We start from the raw sequence: 15,444 nt of genomic DNA on the forward strand, positions 1-15,444 counted from the left end.
CGCAATGAAGCAAAAACGGGAATTTAATTTGAACACGGAGTAGATGCTGGATACTCCTACGGCACTAATTCTCTTGCTAGAATTTCTCACCAATTACACTGCAGGCTCATAGTTGAGGCTGTACTATTCACCTTCACGTGGTTGCCGAGCCAACGAAGTATACAAGCTTGGCGAGAAGGCCATGTCGACCTCACCTCTCCACCTCTCTCTATCCAACCATCCACAACGTAGCCCCCATCCGTGCATCCACCCCGGACGCCTGTGCATATCCATCAAGAGCAAGGAAAGAAGAGCCCCACTGCTACACAGCCGAGTTTGCGGTTTCACCCAATTCGCGACACAGTCGAACCGGCTCAACTATTCGTGCGGCAATCCGTTTGGGAGAAAACCTTGTCAAAAGGGAGACGGAAGCGGATTCGGAAAGAGAAAATGTCTGCAGACAAGGAAAAGCCAAGAAAGTCGACCAAGACGACCAGCTCCAAGGAAAAATCGACGTCGGGAGAGAAGCGCGTCAAGAAGAGCAGCGCAACATCAAAAGACGATGCCAACGCCAAAACGCACAAGCTGGCGCTGAAAGGCTCGTCCAAGATTGTGTCCGAATTCGTGAGATCCCAAGTAGCAACCACCAAGGAACTATCCTAACGCAACGTACCACAGTTTGAATACTCGATCCACAGTATTCTGTTCCAGCGCGGCGTGTACCCGGCTGAGGACTTTAGCCCGGTCAAAAAGTACGGGCTGACGATGATGGTGTCGGCCGACGACCAGGTGCAGGCGTACATCAAGAAGATCATGACGCAGCTGCGCAAGTGGATGCAGGGCGCCAAGATCAACAAGCTCGTCATCGTCGTCACGTCGCGCGAGACAGGCGAGCACGTCGAGCGCTGGCAATTCGACATCGACATCTTCGGCAAGACGAAGCCTGCTCCAGCCGCAAAACCGTCTCCCTCGCCGTCTGCATCAACGCCCGCGGCAGCAGCCGCCGACGATGACCAAACCGAAAACAACAACGAGGACGAGAACGACGAAGCCAGCAAACAGCAAAGACCACGCGACCCGTCACCACCCAAGGAAAAGACAGAAGCCGAGATTCAGTCAGAGATCCAGTCGCTCTTCCGGCAGATCACGGCGTCGGTGACGTTCTTGCCCATGCTCGACGGCAACTGCACTTTCAACGTGCTCGTCTACGCCGACGCCGACTCGGACGTGCCCGTCGAGTGGGGCGACTCGGACGCCAAGGAGATCGAGGGCGGCGAAAAGGTCCAGCTGCGTAGTTTCAGCACCTCTCAGCACAAGGTCGACACCGTCGTCAGTTATCGCATGGCGGACTAGGCGCCGCAAGTCTGCTTCCTCTCCCGCGCAACAACCTCGTCATCTTCTCCCACCACCACCACCCCACAAACACCGGCAAGCAGACTGTACAACTCGTAGACGGAAGTTCCCTCAGCGGAAAGGCAATCACGGCGTTCAAGGATACATGTTCAGGTTACGATTATTTGCACGTCTTTTCTTTTCTTTCCTTTTCTCTCCTCCTCACTCTTGTGTACCTACCTAGACCAAGCAAATTGGAAGCTAGAGGGGCACCGAATATCCATTCCATTATTGTCCAGCTCGAGCCACGACGTGCAAGTCGGTTGACTGAAGCTCTCAACAGTCAATTGCTTGACTTCAACTATAACAACTGATTGAAATGCCTTGGTCATAACTTATGCTATTTACTAACTTGCCTACGGTCTACCTACTGGCTACGACGTATAAGCCTAGAGATCTCATCTGCTCATCTTGCTCATCTATCCAAACGTGCACCCCTGCTGCCTCCTTAGGTTGCCCACGTCGTGGACCAACTGAATTTGTATCCAAAAAGGACTTTGCTTCCAATCATTTCCCGTCATCATCGTCATCGTCATCTTTCTCTACGTCGTCTTCCCACATGCTTGCCGCCGCGTATCCATCCATATCAAATCCATCACTCCACCATGCCTTTGTCCGTCTCTGCTATTCCGTCAAGCCCGCCCAACGCTGCGGCATCTTGTTCGACTTCGTCCGCCAGTGTCCCCTGATCTCGAGACCATTCCACCGCCCCCGTATCTTGCCTCTGAACGCGCCATCCTTTCCGGAATTCAAGAGAGCCGTTACCTAGATAATCCGCCGCCGAAAGGACAGAAACAAGGTCGGGGAAAAAGCACAAACCAAACAAACAGCATCGCTCGCCGTCGCATCAATCGAGAGGGACAAACCAAATGCCCGTATCCAATGATCCAATGATCCGCACGCAAGTCGGCCCACCGACTGCCACCCAGACCGCCCTCAAGCAAGCCTCAAACGTGCCTCCCATCCCCACACAGCGCCGTCGCCTCGTCAAAGCCCCAGCGCTCGACCAACGCCCTCGCGTCGCGGCGACTCGGGACAAGGCGGTTGCACCAGGCGCACCAGGCGCGATTGTCGCCCTTCTTCTCGCGGCCCAGATACGTGTTGTTGCTCTCGCGCTCGTCCTCGTACTCCTTGACGGCGGCCCCGATGCGCACCATCTTCTTGACCTTCATGACGCGCCGCCCGCCGATGCCTTCGATCTCTTGCGCGAAGAACGAGTTGCCGCTCCACTCGTCGTGCGGCGTGCCGACGCCGTCGAGCCCGTTGTGTGCGCTGGTAGCGGCAGCAGCAGCTGCTGCTGATGACGACGCGGTGGCTGCGGGGCCGAAGAGAGGCTGCAGCGGCGTCGACGATGCAGAGGCCGCCGTGGCGAGTTGGGCCTCGCCCGCCGCGCTGCTGCCGTCGAGCCGGCGCTCCATCTCAGCAATCTCGTCGGGCGTGCCGCAGGCCTCGTGCTCGACGTCGCGGCCACCGCGACACGCCTCGCCAAGGCCGCACACGACGCCTTCATGGCCTTCGCCGATGCCGGTGCCGAGGCCGCCGAGGTGGCTGTATTTTGTCCGCCACGTCCAGCCGAGCTGGTACGTTTGGTCGGCGCTGCGCAGGGCGTGGCCGCATGTTTGGCAGAGCCATACCGTGTCCGGACAGCTGCAGGGCGTGCGGAGGAAGGCGAGCGTCGTGAATGCGGGTTGGTCGGCCGGGTCCGAGTCCGAGTCCTCTGCGTGCTTGGCTCGGAGGGACCCCGGCGACGGTATATCTGGCGAGCTCGAGGGGCTGTACGCGGGCGGGGACGAGCCAGGAGTGGTGCTGAGGGTAGAGCTGGAGGAGTAGGGCGACGGGCCGCCAGGCGAAGACCGCGAGCGGTAGGTGAGGAGGTTGCAGGACGGCGGAGGCGCGGTGATGGACGGCGACAGGACTTCTGCGAGGGGAGCCTTTATGCACGTCTTGCAGAGACGGCGCAGACGGCCTGGGAGCGCGACGGGAGGCGGAGGTTTGCTGGTACAGTTCTGCGCTTCGGTCAGGTACCCAAATCCACCCAATACCCTCCAAGTACTCACCCGGCCCGCGCGAGGTGCTCGGCGGGCCAGCTTTTGGTTGTCCAGACTCGATGGTGGTGAGTGAGTCCTCGTCGCTAACTTACCCTACACACAACAACGCTGCATCGTCTACATTCGCCAACCATGTCCCTCGCACACTTGCCAATCTTGCCGCTGGTAATGCGCTCGCCTAGCCTCCCATCTGCGCCGTTCGGCGCTTGTCTTGGGTCCGAGCCCGCCGCCGCGCCGGGCAGCTGCTCGCTTGAACATTTCAGCGACTGCGTCACGAGCTGGTTGCGGTACTGGAGCAGGTTGGCGCGGAACTGGCGGCAGGTGCGCGAAAGATCGTGCAGAGTGTTGAGGTCGAGCAGCGAGGCCAGCTGGGTGACGATGCTGTAGACGGGGTCAGCAAATCAGAATATAGGTAGGTCTCCGAATGGGCAACTCACGGATAGCAGCTGAGGATCGCCGAAAAGGCATTCAGATTCGGATTGGGCCTTTCGTCTTCGACATGGTCGTTGGCAGGGTCGGAGTGCTGATCGGCAGACTCGTGGGACGGCTGGTTGCGGCGGACGTAGGGGTCAGCAGAGTGATATGGCTCGAATAAGAGGTCGTTCGAGTCGTCGTCGAGATCAAGTAGCACCACCATGGTGAGAGACAGGCAGAGGCGCCGGGGGCTTCATGGAAGCGTCGCGCCGACGAGGGGGAGAGGCTGATAAGGCAGAAAAGGTGCTGGCGGTGGAGCAGAAGGGGCAGAGAAGGCGAGGGAAGCGGGATTGGAAGCGTGGCGCATGCGAGCGTGGTACTTGCGGGGTAGGCACGAGGGTTGCCAGCGACGGGACAAAAGAAACTCACCGCGGCCATGGTGCTGATTGATTAGATTGATAACGCTGCCATCGGATGGCTCACCACCATCTCCCCATCTTTTATACGCTGCACATGATTGCTTGCTCCGACGGCGGAGACTCTAGGCCATCCGTTTGCAACATTGCTTCCCCGTCTTGAAGCCTTTTGAGCAATCCGGCTCCGGTCATCGGCTTCGCGGGGCCGTCAGATTGTCAGTGCAGCATACATGCGCTTGCACAAAAGGCCCATGACGAACCATCGTCAGCAGCCCTCGTGCCCCGGCGGGTTTGACCTTTTCCACCACTCTGCGGCAATTGATCCATCCTCAGCATCCGCTCAGCCTGGACCATCGTCGGCCTAGTTCCTATCTATCTCAGCTTCACTTCACCATCGCGACCATGGAGCATCAGCACTCACGCACGCACGCAGCACCAGGAGACAATGAGAAAACATTTCACTTGATATGAGACGGGCCAGGCGTTTTCGATCCGGAACCCCATGTCTCCCTGCCGCCTCCTGCTCCAGCCTTTCGTCCAGCCAGCCGTCCGCCAATATGGCGCCAAAACGCCTCTCTGTGTGTTCTTGCCATGGCAAAGTAGCAGCAATGAAGAGATCAACCTCCCCTCGCAGACTGACCCGTCCGAAAAAGAAAAAAAGGAAAAAAGGAAAAGATCAAAACCAAAACCAGACTTATATACACTTGCCAAGCAAGCCCACCACCCTTACGCCGGCCAAACGAGTGGATGCGGTCGGAAAGCATAATACTTTACAAGGTCGAACCGTCGAATCAATGGTGTCGAAGAGAAGAGGAAGGCCAACATTCCACGCGTGTTCATGGCACGCGTAAAAGGCTGACGGGTCAAATTTTGAAAGAGAACAGAAGAATCGGATCGCACCCCGTACCCGTAGGACACGCCCACCCGTTTTGAATGCAGAATGAAGGCAGTAGATGGCAGCGTCTCGCTTTTGCGTATGCATGCTTTTCACGCCCATCTCATCCCCGCCGCATTTGGTTGGGCTGAGGTTGCTGCGCCATCGACATGCCCATGGGCGGAACGCCGTTGGGTGGCATGCCCATGCCGTACGGATGTGCGTGTTGCTGGACATCCCCGATGAAGTTGGACATGGCCATGCCGCTTATCCCCTGTGCTTGCGAGACGGGGCAGTCCTTGTGCGCCAGGAGCATCGTCTTCAGGTTGACGATTTCTTCACGCAGCTGCGTAATTTGCGCCGACAAGGCGTCGTTCTCCGTGCTGAAGAGCTCGACCTTGGCCTGGAGGTTGGCAAGCCACTGCTTCTTCCTCTGGCGACACTTCAAGGCAGCGACCCTGGCAAGCGTCAGTGAATGATGCGATCATTATGAACTCAGACTTACCTGTTGCGTTCCAAAAAGTTGCGCCTCTTCTCCTCGTCGGTCATTTTCTTGCCGTCCTTGCCCCTGGCTCCGTCGCCACTGTCGTTCTTGGAGTCCTCTTCCTCCTCAGAATCGTTTTCGAAGGATGGGGGTCCGTTGTTTTTGAGCTTTTTAGACGCCGGCTGTTTAACAGCGCCGTCTTCGGCCTTTCTTCTGTTGCCGGCGGCCTGACCCTTGCCGTTGGTGTTCTTCTTCGACCGACTCTTGGAGGGCTTAGCATCCTCACTGTGAGCGTCGTCGGAGAAGTCGCCCGTGTCGGCCGAGCCAGATATGCTGGTGATGGAGTTCTTGGTGCCACGCTTCGGGCGACCTTGCTCCTGATCTTGAGAATTCAAGTTATTCGGCATCTGCGCCATGGCAGCGCTGACTGGTGGTGGTCCAGACATGTTGAATTGGTTGTTAGAGTTGGGGTTGTTCTGCTGGGCGTCGGCCCTACTCAGGCCAAGTAACGATGTAACCACGTTTGCATCGTGCTGACCAAACGGATCTTGCTGTTGCGTGGGTTGAGGAGGTTGTTGCTGAGGAGGCTGTGAAGTGAATGGGGGAGGCTGCTTGTCAGTGCTTTCGGGTTGAGAAGTCTGTTCTGTCGGCTGGGACGTCGGGGGATTAGCGCCCTGGAAACCGTTGCTCATCTTGAACGCAGTGCGGTAGAATTCGCTAGTGCTTGGGGTTGCGCCACCAGCCTGCAAAGAGTTGAAAAGTGCCTGCGAGTTTGGGCTGGGGGCAGGGAACATGGAACCACCACCACCCGGCGTCAAGCCTGTGCGCAAAGAGGACTCGTTAGGGGTAGGAAAACCACCCTTCCAGGGCTCACCAAAGTAGTCACCGCCACCGGTAGGACCAGCCAACATGGCAGGACTCAACGGTCCTGAGCGCAAAGAGTTGGGCCAACCGGGGGTACCACCTGGTAACAAGGACGATGGCGAAGTCAGACTGGCAACGGGTGGCAGCAGACTCTTGCCGGGAGTTTCTGCAGAGGGGTTGCCGAAGGATTGTTCAAATGGGTTGGGTTCCAGATTGAAATGGTTTCCCCCGTGAGGACCGCTGAAGTAATCTGGTCCGTCACCAGACGTGTTTTGTCCGGGCTTTGGAGGTGGTGCTAGAGGTGCAGTCGTCGTGGATGATGCGCCGGGAGCGACGGATGTCTTTGCGTCGGCAGCAGCGTCGGAAGGAGCCTCTGGCATGCGTGTTAGAAAATGGGGACGATGTTGAGGAGAGGCGCGAGTGAGACTTGGCCCGATGACGTACCTATTCTGGGTGGTGACGGCTGGCGGGAATCGTTGTCGGGCTTTTGGCTTTCTATTGCGCGTCAGCGCGACATCCATGGTATGCGCAGGTACAGTGAAGGCAGGGAAATGCATGCGGCACGGGGCGGCCACCAGGGCGCGCACACAGTGGGCGAGCGACGACGTTATTCACTCACCATCGCCTTTCACAGAAGTAGTGTCTTGGTTGGATTCCTGAGCAGAGGACATGGTGGAGGGGGCGGGTTGAATGTTGGCAACTAGGTAGGTGTGTGGTGTCTTGGCCAGCTGGTGGTAGATGGATGACGTATGGTGCGGTGGAGGCCGGGTCGGTGTACTTCAGGTCGGTCGGTCGCTCGCAGCCAACTTGGTCGCGTCCCCAAACCAACTGCTTCCGGCGACAGCGAGGCGCAACAGGAGTAGAAGATGTGCGCAACGGATGAATACTTTGCCAGTTCTTTGTCTATTGTCGCAGAGCAAGGTCAGTCAACAGCAGCAGCGGCGGCAGCACACTCGAGCATCGGGGGAGGTTGTGGTGGTCGCGGTCGCAGGGAGGGCGGTTGTGTGATGGGCTATCTTTTTCGCCACCGACCGGCCAAGCAAGCTTCGTGCGGCCACGGCGCTGGCAGACCAGCGGCCGAACTCCTCACGAAGAGCGCGCGGTGCCACAGAAGCAGGCTTGCGACGGGGATGGCGGTGTTGTGGTGGTCGCGAGGGAGAAAAAAAAAGTCATCAAGACTCGGGGGTGGGCAGGGCGTGACGCAATCGGAATCCCCTGATGGCGCGGGCGACGAAGGGTGCACACTCACGCTGGCAGGCTCTTTTACAGGGCGCGTTCGGGTCGCGCGCGACGTGTGACTCGGGCGGCGGCGGTCGAAGGCAGATGGTACGAAATGAGGCTGATGGGCAGCAAAAAAGAGTGCCAATGCCTGCTCGATCCCAATGCGGGCGTCGTCTGCAGCGAGTCTGGCGGTGATGATGAAATGGGTGACGTAGAGGCAGACCCGAAGGCATTTTTATCCAGCTCCCGTCTGATGACACACGGACGCACACGTGACAAGCCCGCCACCATCCCTGCGACTGCGACGCCGGGGCGCCCTTTGCGACACCAAAGAAAATGGCATTCCTCACCAGCTCCCCTGCGTCCCGCCCTATTGCGAGAATACCATCACAACCGTCACGCCTGTCAAATCACCCCTGATCCACTAACAGCCTTTTCTCCGCCCCCATCCGCCTCTGACAGACCCTCTCTCCTCCCTCCTTGACTTTGTCCCTACCTCAACTGCCCCGGTACGTAGTGTAGTTGAAAGGCCCCAAAAGTAACGGCACGTGGTAATGCTCATCCCTTGCCCTAACCACAAACCTAACTTCGACCTCCGGGAAGAAGGCCGCGACGCCCCTCGATTCCCAGTACGCGCGAGTCTCGAACCGCAGCGCAAAAACCAGCTCGTCTACTGCCTCTTGCTGATGCTGTTGTTGTGTGCTTGTGCCCTCGCTGTTGTTGCCGCGCCCAAACAGCGTCTCCAGTGACGTAGTCGTGGCAGACGAGGCGCCGGCGCCGTCTGCTGTCGTCCACGCCGCCACACGCCCGTCGCCGTTTGTCGTGGCCGACAGCTGTAGCGACTTGCTCGATGGCGAGAGCAGCGACAGCGTGACAGGCAGTCCAGCCGCCGGGCGTCCTGTCGTAGTGTCGAGAACGTGGCAGGTAATTGGAGGACGTTGATGCGATCGCGCTTGCGATTGCGCCATGGCGATTCTGTCGGCGTTGAACTTGTTGTTGTGGCGGTTGACAGCTGGTGGCGTGCTGCTGGTATTGCTTTTGCTGTTGGCGGCGGAGACGATGGTTTCTTGCTGCTGCGTTTTGGCGTCGGCGAGGTGAGCAGCGATGGCGAGGGCGCGGTTGATGGTTTCGGGCTTGGGCTTCGGCATCGAGGGCCGTCGTTGCGATTTATCTCCAACGCTCCGTCAAAACGGTCACTGTGCGCGAGAATGAGGAAAAGGCAGAGCAAGCAAAGCAGTTTGGAAAAGGCGTATGTAGATATGAGAGGGCTATGTCTTGCAAGGCACACGTAGACCGACGGCTCGACGTTGACACTCGGGTGGGCCTGCCGTCAGTCGGTCGGGCGGCCCCCGCCGTCCCTGCATCTTCCCGACCATGGATCTAGCCGCCAATGCTTCGCGTTCGCATGAACCATTCGAGTCATTCAATCTTGTTCCGACGTCAATAATCATCAGCAGAAAAAATAGACGCGGCAGAGCGCAAAAAGGTTTGGGTGCTTCTAGATGCAAAGACTGTAGTACTCCAACTCCAACTCCTAACCCGACCAGCAGTAGTCTCACGAAAAGCAAGACGAAAAGAATTAACCACCAAGGCTAAGCACAAAGACAGCCAAAATGTAGAGGAAGGAAAGGGGTGTACATGTTTTCCTCTACTCCGTTGAAAAGTGTCTGCCGCCGTTTACCTCTTCTTCTCGCATGCCCAGCATTACACCAAAAGACCGCAAACCACAACGGCCAAAAAGGAAGGAAGCGAAAGATCAAACGCAGCACGCCCACGCAATGACCAGCGAAGAAGAAAAGCCCTCCCTCGATTTTCCGACAAACCTTCGCCATTAATCGCAAAAGCTCATTCCGACGCCCCAGTTCCATTGGTTGACCATAACACAAGGTAACCAAAGCCGATGGACAGTTCATGTCAGTCCAGCCAGTCCAGCCAATGACCAAGTGGAGAGAAAGACGACCAGAAAGAGACCAGAAAGACAGTTAAGACCAAGGAGGTAAGAGGGAGGAGACAAGAAAACAGATGAAAATCCAGTACTTTCTCATTTCATCAATCAGTCGGATCAACAAGAGGAGGGGATAATGATAAGAGATGGAAAGAAAAACACAATGAGACGGTTCGATCAATCAGTCATTGACCCAGATCATTCCCGTTGCCCTATCACGTCCCGTCCCATGCCATGCAACAACGCTTCAACCCATTTCGCTGCTGTCTGGGCCTTATTCATCCCTCTCTCCCCATGGCCCCAACAAACCGCCTCGCCCTCCGTCTCCCCCTTGGTGCTGTGGGTGTTGTGCATGACTTCTGCCGCGGTCTCTGCCTCCTCCCGAATTACTGCCTCCTCCACCGACAACCATGCCGGCCGCACTGGTCGTAGCGGCGGCCACGGCGGCGGCACCGCTTCCCCCGACACCTGCGCCGGCGGGAGCGCCTCCGACGAAGCCAACCGCTCCCGTTGGCCCTGCACCCGCCGCTGCTGCTCGGTCTCGTTCCTTGATGAGCTGCTTGTCCAGCTTTTCAAGGCGCTCGCGCTCTTTGCGACGCTCGCGCTTTTCCTCCTTGTGTCGCCGCCGCTCCTCCTCGCGGGCTTCGCGGTCGGCGTCGCGCTGATCTGGGTCCTTGTCCTTGTCCTTGTCCTTGTGGCTCTTGTCTTTGTCCTTCTTCTTTTTTGAAAACGGTACGAGCCCACGCAAGCCTCGGCTACCCTCGCGCTCACCTCGTTCGCTGCGATCGCGGTGGTAGTGGTGCGAATGCGAGTGCGAGTGGTGGCTTTGGCTCGTACTCGAACCATGTCCGTGGCTACTGTGAAGCGAATCAAATACTTCGGCGTAGTTGCGCTCCGTTTGGTGAACAGCAGCACCTGGAACTGGCACGAATCCTGAGTTGGAGCTCGGGCTACTGTTGCTGGCACCGTACGGAGGCCCGCCGATGGTGCCGGCGGCCATAGGGGCAGAGACAGCCTTGGGTCGTGACGGCAGCGACGCACTGTGGCTGCTGTGGTTTGCTGTGTTCGACCCAGTGCCTGCCATGCCGCCTGAGCTGGCGACGGAGTGGCTCAGCGGAGGCAGCGCCGTCGTAGCTTCACCATCCGAGGCCCCGTCGTCAAAGGCACCGCCAGGAGAAGATGCACTACTATGCATAGGGAGCTGGGTTGCTACGTGAGGAAGAGGGCGATAGGATGGCTGGGTGTGAGAGGAAGAAGGGGGTCCTGTGGGAGGCACTCCCCCTTGACTTGGGTCGTTTTGAAGACTATGATTCAGACTTTGCAGTCCCATGTGCAGAGCGTGGTGTATCGCGTGGCTTGATGTCTGATGCGGAGCCCAGCGATTGCCACTGCCCGGAGCGCTGTACATGCTTTGTGGGCTGGCGGCGTAGACGCTGCCAGGAGAGCTGAAACCGCCACCAGCCATCCCTCCTGGGCCGATTCCGGCCGCTTGTGGAGGCTGATGAAGTTGCGAACTCGGATGCTGGTACATCTGGAAAGCACTGTGTGACTGGCTGTGGTGTAGAGGAAGTGGTTCAGAGCCACCCGCGTCTGTCCCATGCGCTGAACGCGGGGGTGTCTGCTCAGGGAATTCTGCAACACTGGACTCTTGACCGTCGTCGTCCTCTTCATCTTCGTCGCTAGTCTCCTCTATACTGTCTTTGACACTGCCAGCACCACTCGCAAGGCCGGTCTCGGTCGAACTCGGAGCGTAGCGACTGGATGATTGAGGCGTGTTGGCAGAACCAGCCGACCTGGCTGGCGACGATGCGATAGCTCGGTGATTGGCCACGATTTGGGACATACTGCGTACGCTGCCTAATGTGCCAGCTGTGGTGGAGTCTGACATCCGGACGGCGTCTCGTTCATTGTAGTCCCACGGATCCCTCGGCCACGAAGGATTGGCTCCCTGAATTGGAAACATTGGCGACATTGATCCACCTTGTATAGGCAACGTGCCGATCGTGGTGGTGGGAGATAATGGGCCCGGAGACTGAGCAATTTGCGATGCGCCCGCACTGGACTCGGTGTCGCGATGCTTCCGTCTCAGGCTGCCTGCCTTGGGAACCAGTGGCGTGTCTTGCGGACCCGGGCCAGCAGATTCAGAACCCCGATCGTCAGAGGCGTTGGCCTCGAGCTGTTCCACAAGCTCTTCCCACTTGACACTCAGGTTGCTGCTCGGCCTCTCCGCACGCTCTGCCCGCTCCAAGCAGTCCCGCGTCCGCGCATTCAACGTGACGCAAATGTTGTGAAATTTGCCTAGATCGCCATCTTCCTGTGCCAGATTTTCGGCGAGGTCTCCCGCATGGTCTAGCCACAGTTGCACCAGCTCAGCAAAGTTTCGAGCATGATCAATAAGGTACGGCAAACTTGGGAAGCCCTCGCGGCTCGTAGGTGGTAACCTTTGGAGGATGGCGAGTGGGGTACTGTACGACGGAGGGATTGGAGTTTGGAGTGAGGTATTTGGAGATATAGCGCAAACGTTGTCGATGAAATCCTTGAATTCCTGGCGGTGGTTGTTGAGGAAGGCGTTCATGGGTTCCATCCAGTGCTCTTTGGCTCCCAGCGTCGACATGTTCGCGAGCCCCTGTAACGACTTGGCAACCAAGGTCAGGGTACGGCGCGCGCGTATCTTGGGGTGGTCTGTCGGACAAGTCAGTTGCGCCAAAAGCAAAACGATGTTTCAAAAGGGGCATACCTTTCAAGAGCCCAAATAGCTTGGGATTCAAGACAGCAGGGCAGAAGAACCGAAGGAACAGGAAACCGCTGACAGAACTGTATGTGACCGTCCGCAAGAAATCGCCATATCTATCCTCTGCACAGGCGCGTATATGCCGAAAGATCAACCGGAGCTCCGGCGGGCATCTGTGCACGCTGGTGTAGATGGCTCGCCAGAGATCTTCCGTTACCTGGATAAGACGCTTCCAATTCCTATCAATCTCGTGCTGGTGCTGCACGCGGTTGGGGTCGACCTCGCACTCGGGATCGCGGTCTGCGATTTCTTGTAGCTTCTCACCGAGAGTCTCCTCCAAGTATTCTTTGCCCAAGCGCTTCATGTGAAAGTCGAGGGCCTTGGTCAGCAGCGTGTTTCCACGAAAGAGCAGGTTTGCTTCGAGCTTGGCATTGTTGCCCATGTCTCGGACGACGAGCTCGCGGTCCCCGGCGTTGCTGTATGTCGTTTCACCACCCTCGCCCGAGCCCATGCGTCTGCTGAAACGGAGGCGGCTGACTGATGTTTCTTTCAGAGTCCCGTCGATCTCTTCCTCGACCAGGGCCATGATCCACTCACTGGCCTGGCCCGAGACCTGGAAAATGTTGAGCAAACACTCGCTCAGGCGTTTGAGCTCGCCGGGAATCATTTGTGCAATTTGACCAGTCAGGCCGTTGGAGAAGCGATGCAGCAATTCTGACATGGGCTGGTAGTCTCGTGCCATGAGAATGACGCCCTCGTCCGACTTGACGCGCACCAGCAGCTCACCAACAGAGTTTCCGTACATGTTTAACATGGGCCACCACTTTTCCACCTCTTGTCCGGAGTCCATGTCATCAAGGTAAATGTCCACCTTGCCGCAGGTCTGGTCGAATGAAATGCTGGTGTAACCACCGGAACCATCTGGCACTGCGAACGCGTCCTTGGCTTGGACAGCGGGCTTTGCGCCCGCGTTGGGAGGTGTCGACGGTCTCTTCTTGAGTAGCAAGCTCGCGGTCGAGAGGACAGCCGGAAGATCCCCAAAGTCAAACTCTTCTCTCCAAAACGGATCAGTAGCGTCCTTGAGCATCGTTCTTGCGCGCGTTTCGCCGTCCAACAGAATCTCGACATAGTATCCTCGGTGGTGTTCTTTGCTGCCGGATGACGGTCGTTGAGCATGCATAGCGCGGCCCTCATTGAGCTTCGGGGAAAGTGGTGGGGGTAATCTGGCCTCAATGATCTTGACGCTGAGAGATCTCTCCATGCGGAACATGTCAAGAGAATTTTGCGCCAAGTCTCTCTTCGGTGAGTCGGTGGCAAGATCTTCTGGGAGGCTGATGGATGGTTGCTTTGGACCATACAGTTGGGGTATCGTAAAGGCGCGCAAAAGTACGATCCAGACCTCGTACTGGACGCGTGAGTCGAGAGAGAGGAAGATGGGGCGGAGAAGGGACAATGATGCCGAGCCGGCGGTGTATTGTGGATAGATTGCGATGCAAAAGTCCGTGTCAAGGACTGAAGGGTCGAGGCGTTGCACGGCGCATCGTGAGAGCTGCGACAGCTGCACAACCGAGACAAGGGTGACATCCGTGTCAGAATACAGCTTCAGCTCTCCATTTTCTCGGAGAGTGCAAGATACTCGCCGCCATCTGCGCGCTCCGAAGCTCTGCAAGCGAGTAACGGGCGCGGGCCTCGCGGGGACAGTTGCTTGTACGGGCTGTTGAGGCACCGGTTTTGGACTTCCCGCGTTCGCGTACGAGACGTTGGTGTCCCAGTAGATCATTTTTCCAACCTTAATTATCGGCGCCTCTTTCAACAAAGAAATTTCGGAGTGCCTCCTATTGTCGGATCCGGATCGGCTCGATGAAGAGGAGAGGGCCTGTTGCGGCTTTGCCATTTTGTTTTGTATTCCCTTTGGGCGGATTGGTTGCCAGCAGAGCAGCGCGGCGAACCAAGAGTCGTATTCTTCCTGCGTCGGAGGTCGGAGGTGTACCTCCATATTGGAATTGTGTAGTGTGACATCGACGTAGGCGGTGTAGGATTCGGCATCGTAGGCGGTCTTTACCCGACAACCCCGCAAGTCTGGTATTAATGTTCTGTGGTACGAGTGGTCATTCTTTGGTTCATAAACCAGACTTCCCGTCTCCTCGTTGATGTAGCAGTATGAGAGTGCCCACGGGCTCGCCTCGCCCCGCCTGAAAGCCAACATGCCCTTCATGCGCCCACATGTTGAGCGCATCAACTTCAGAATCTTTTTGGCATCGGAGGCTGGCACTGGGGAAACCCATGAGTCTGGTTGGGCTGGGGAGTGGTGTGGGACGGGAGACTGCGCTCGCGGAGGGGCTTTGGTCAGGCGCGCCCTGGAGCCAGCCGAGTTTGTTCGGGACGACGTCGTAACGGAGGGAGGAGATATCGAAGGGTGGCCGATGGAGTGAACAGTGTCTTCGAGGCCGGGAAAGGAGCTGGAGCCCGTGCCCGTCGAGTGGACGGAGCCGATGCGATGGCGGCTTTTGGCGAAGAGCGAGGCGGGCGATCTATCTCGCGACGGCCGCTCCTCGAGAGTGCGAGTCCTCGGGCGGTTAGGAGTTTCCCGTGAAGTCCTCATGGCGTACTCGCCATCGTTGGATGCGGTTCTTGTCACGATGCCGCGGCGCTTCGAGGGGTCTTGGTGGTTGGAGAGGGTCTTTGGGGAGGTTCCAGGCGAAGGATTGGAACCGTCGAAGGCGGTGGCGTTGGAATCGGTGGTCGCGTGCAACGGACGGCGCAGATGCGAGGGGTCGGGATTTGAGTCTGGAGTGACGGGGCGGATTGTGGAGGCACAGAGACGAGCGACGGTGGAGGTTGTGGTTGTCGTGGGCTGCGAAGGGTCATCCTGGTCGTAAGGCGGGAGGTGGTCTGGGACGGAGTTGGACGACCTGTTGCGCCGCGAGGGCCGGGCAGCGTCCATGATGCGGCACTAGCTGGTCGTCGACGGCCGTATATTATCCGACCAAGGGTGCGCGCGCGATGAGGGGCGAGAGAAGAGTTCCCTGAATGCGAGCGTCTCTGCGTCTCAGCACCACGGCCAGCGAGCTAGCTG

General features: G+C 57.8%; 5 protein-coding genes across 5 annotated transcripts; 1 reads left to right on the forward strand and 4 right to left on the reverse strand.

The window, feature by feature from the left end:
* Nucleotides 1-204: 204 nt before the first annotated feature.
* Nucleotides 205-1,701, forward strand: J3D65DRAFT_630488 (DNA-binding protein). Its single transcript, XM_066800837.1, has 2 exons — nucleotides 205-603; nucleotides 658-1,701. The coding sequence occupies exons 1-2, from the start codon at nucleotides 430-432 to the stop codon at nucleotides 1,330-1,332; spliced, it is 849 nt and encodes a 282-aa protein (XP_066653945.1). The 5' UTR covers nucleotides 205-429; the 3' UTR covers nucleotides 1,333-1,701.
* Nucleotides 1,702-2,318: 617 nt separating this feature from the next.
* J3D65DRAFT_604622 (uncharacterized protein) lies at nucleotides 2,319-4,056 on the reverse strand (the record flags this gene model as incomplete). Its single annotated transcript, XM_066798286.1, has 3 exons — nucleotides 2,319-3,458; nucleotides 3,512-3,800; nucleotides 3,857-4,056. 3 exons carry the CDS (start codon nucleotides 4,054-4,056, stop codon nucleotides 2,319-2,321), a joined length of 1,629 nt encoding a protein of 542 aa, XP_066653946.1.
* Nucleotides 4,057-5,247: 1,191 nt separating this feature from the next.
* On the reverse strand, nucleotides 5,248-6,851 carry J3D65DRAFT_555488 (putative bZIP transcription factor; the record flags this gene model as incomplete). Its single annotated transcript, XM_066797231.1, has 2 exons — nucleotides 5,248-5,581; nucleotides 5,629-6,851. 2 exons carry the CDS (start codon nucleotides 6,849-6,851, stop codon nucleotides 5,248-5,250), a joined length of 1,557 nt encoding a protein of 518 aa, XP_066653947.1.
* A 1,035-nt stretch (nucleotides 6,852-7,886) lies between these two features.
* J3D65DRAFT_630501 (transthyretin domain protein) lies at nucleotides 7,887-9,034 on the reverse strand. Its single transcript, XM_066800839.1, has one exon. The coding sequence runs from the start codon at nucleotides 8,838-8,840 to the stop codon at nucleotides 8,190-8,192; it is 651 nt and encodes a 216-aa protein (XP_066653948.1). The 5' UTR covers nucleotides 8,841-9,034; the 3' UTR covers nucleotides 7,887-8,189.
* Nucleotides 9,035-9,758: 724 nt separating this feature from the next.
* J3D65DRAFT_445030 (uncharacterized protein) lies at nucleotides 9,759-15,431 on the reverse strand. Its single transcript, XM_066796289.1, has 2 exons — nucleotides 12,375-15,431; nucleotides 9,759-12,319 (listed from the first exon to the last, which is right to left on the reverse strand). Exons 1-2 carry the CDS (start codon nucleotides 15,310-15,312, stop codon nucleotides 9,912-9,914), a joined length of 5,346 nt encoding a protein of 1,781 aa, XP_066653949.1. The 5' UTR covers nucleotides 15,313-15,431; the 3' UTR covers nucleotides 9,759-9,911.
* Between the last annotated feature and the right edge of the window lie 13 nt (nucleotides 15,432-15,444).

This window comes from Phyllosticta citribraziliensis (genome assembly GCF_038025025.1).
Source record: "Phyllosticta citribraziliensis strain CPC 17464 chromosome Unknown J3D65scaffold_8, whole genome shotgun sequence".
NCBI classification, from domain to species: domain Eukaryota; kingdom Fungi; phylum Ascomycota; class Dothideomycetes; order Botryosphaeriales; family Phyllostictaceae; genus Phyllosticta; species Phyllosticta citribraziliensis.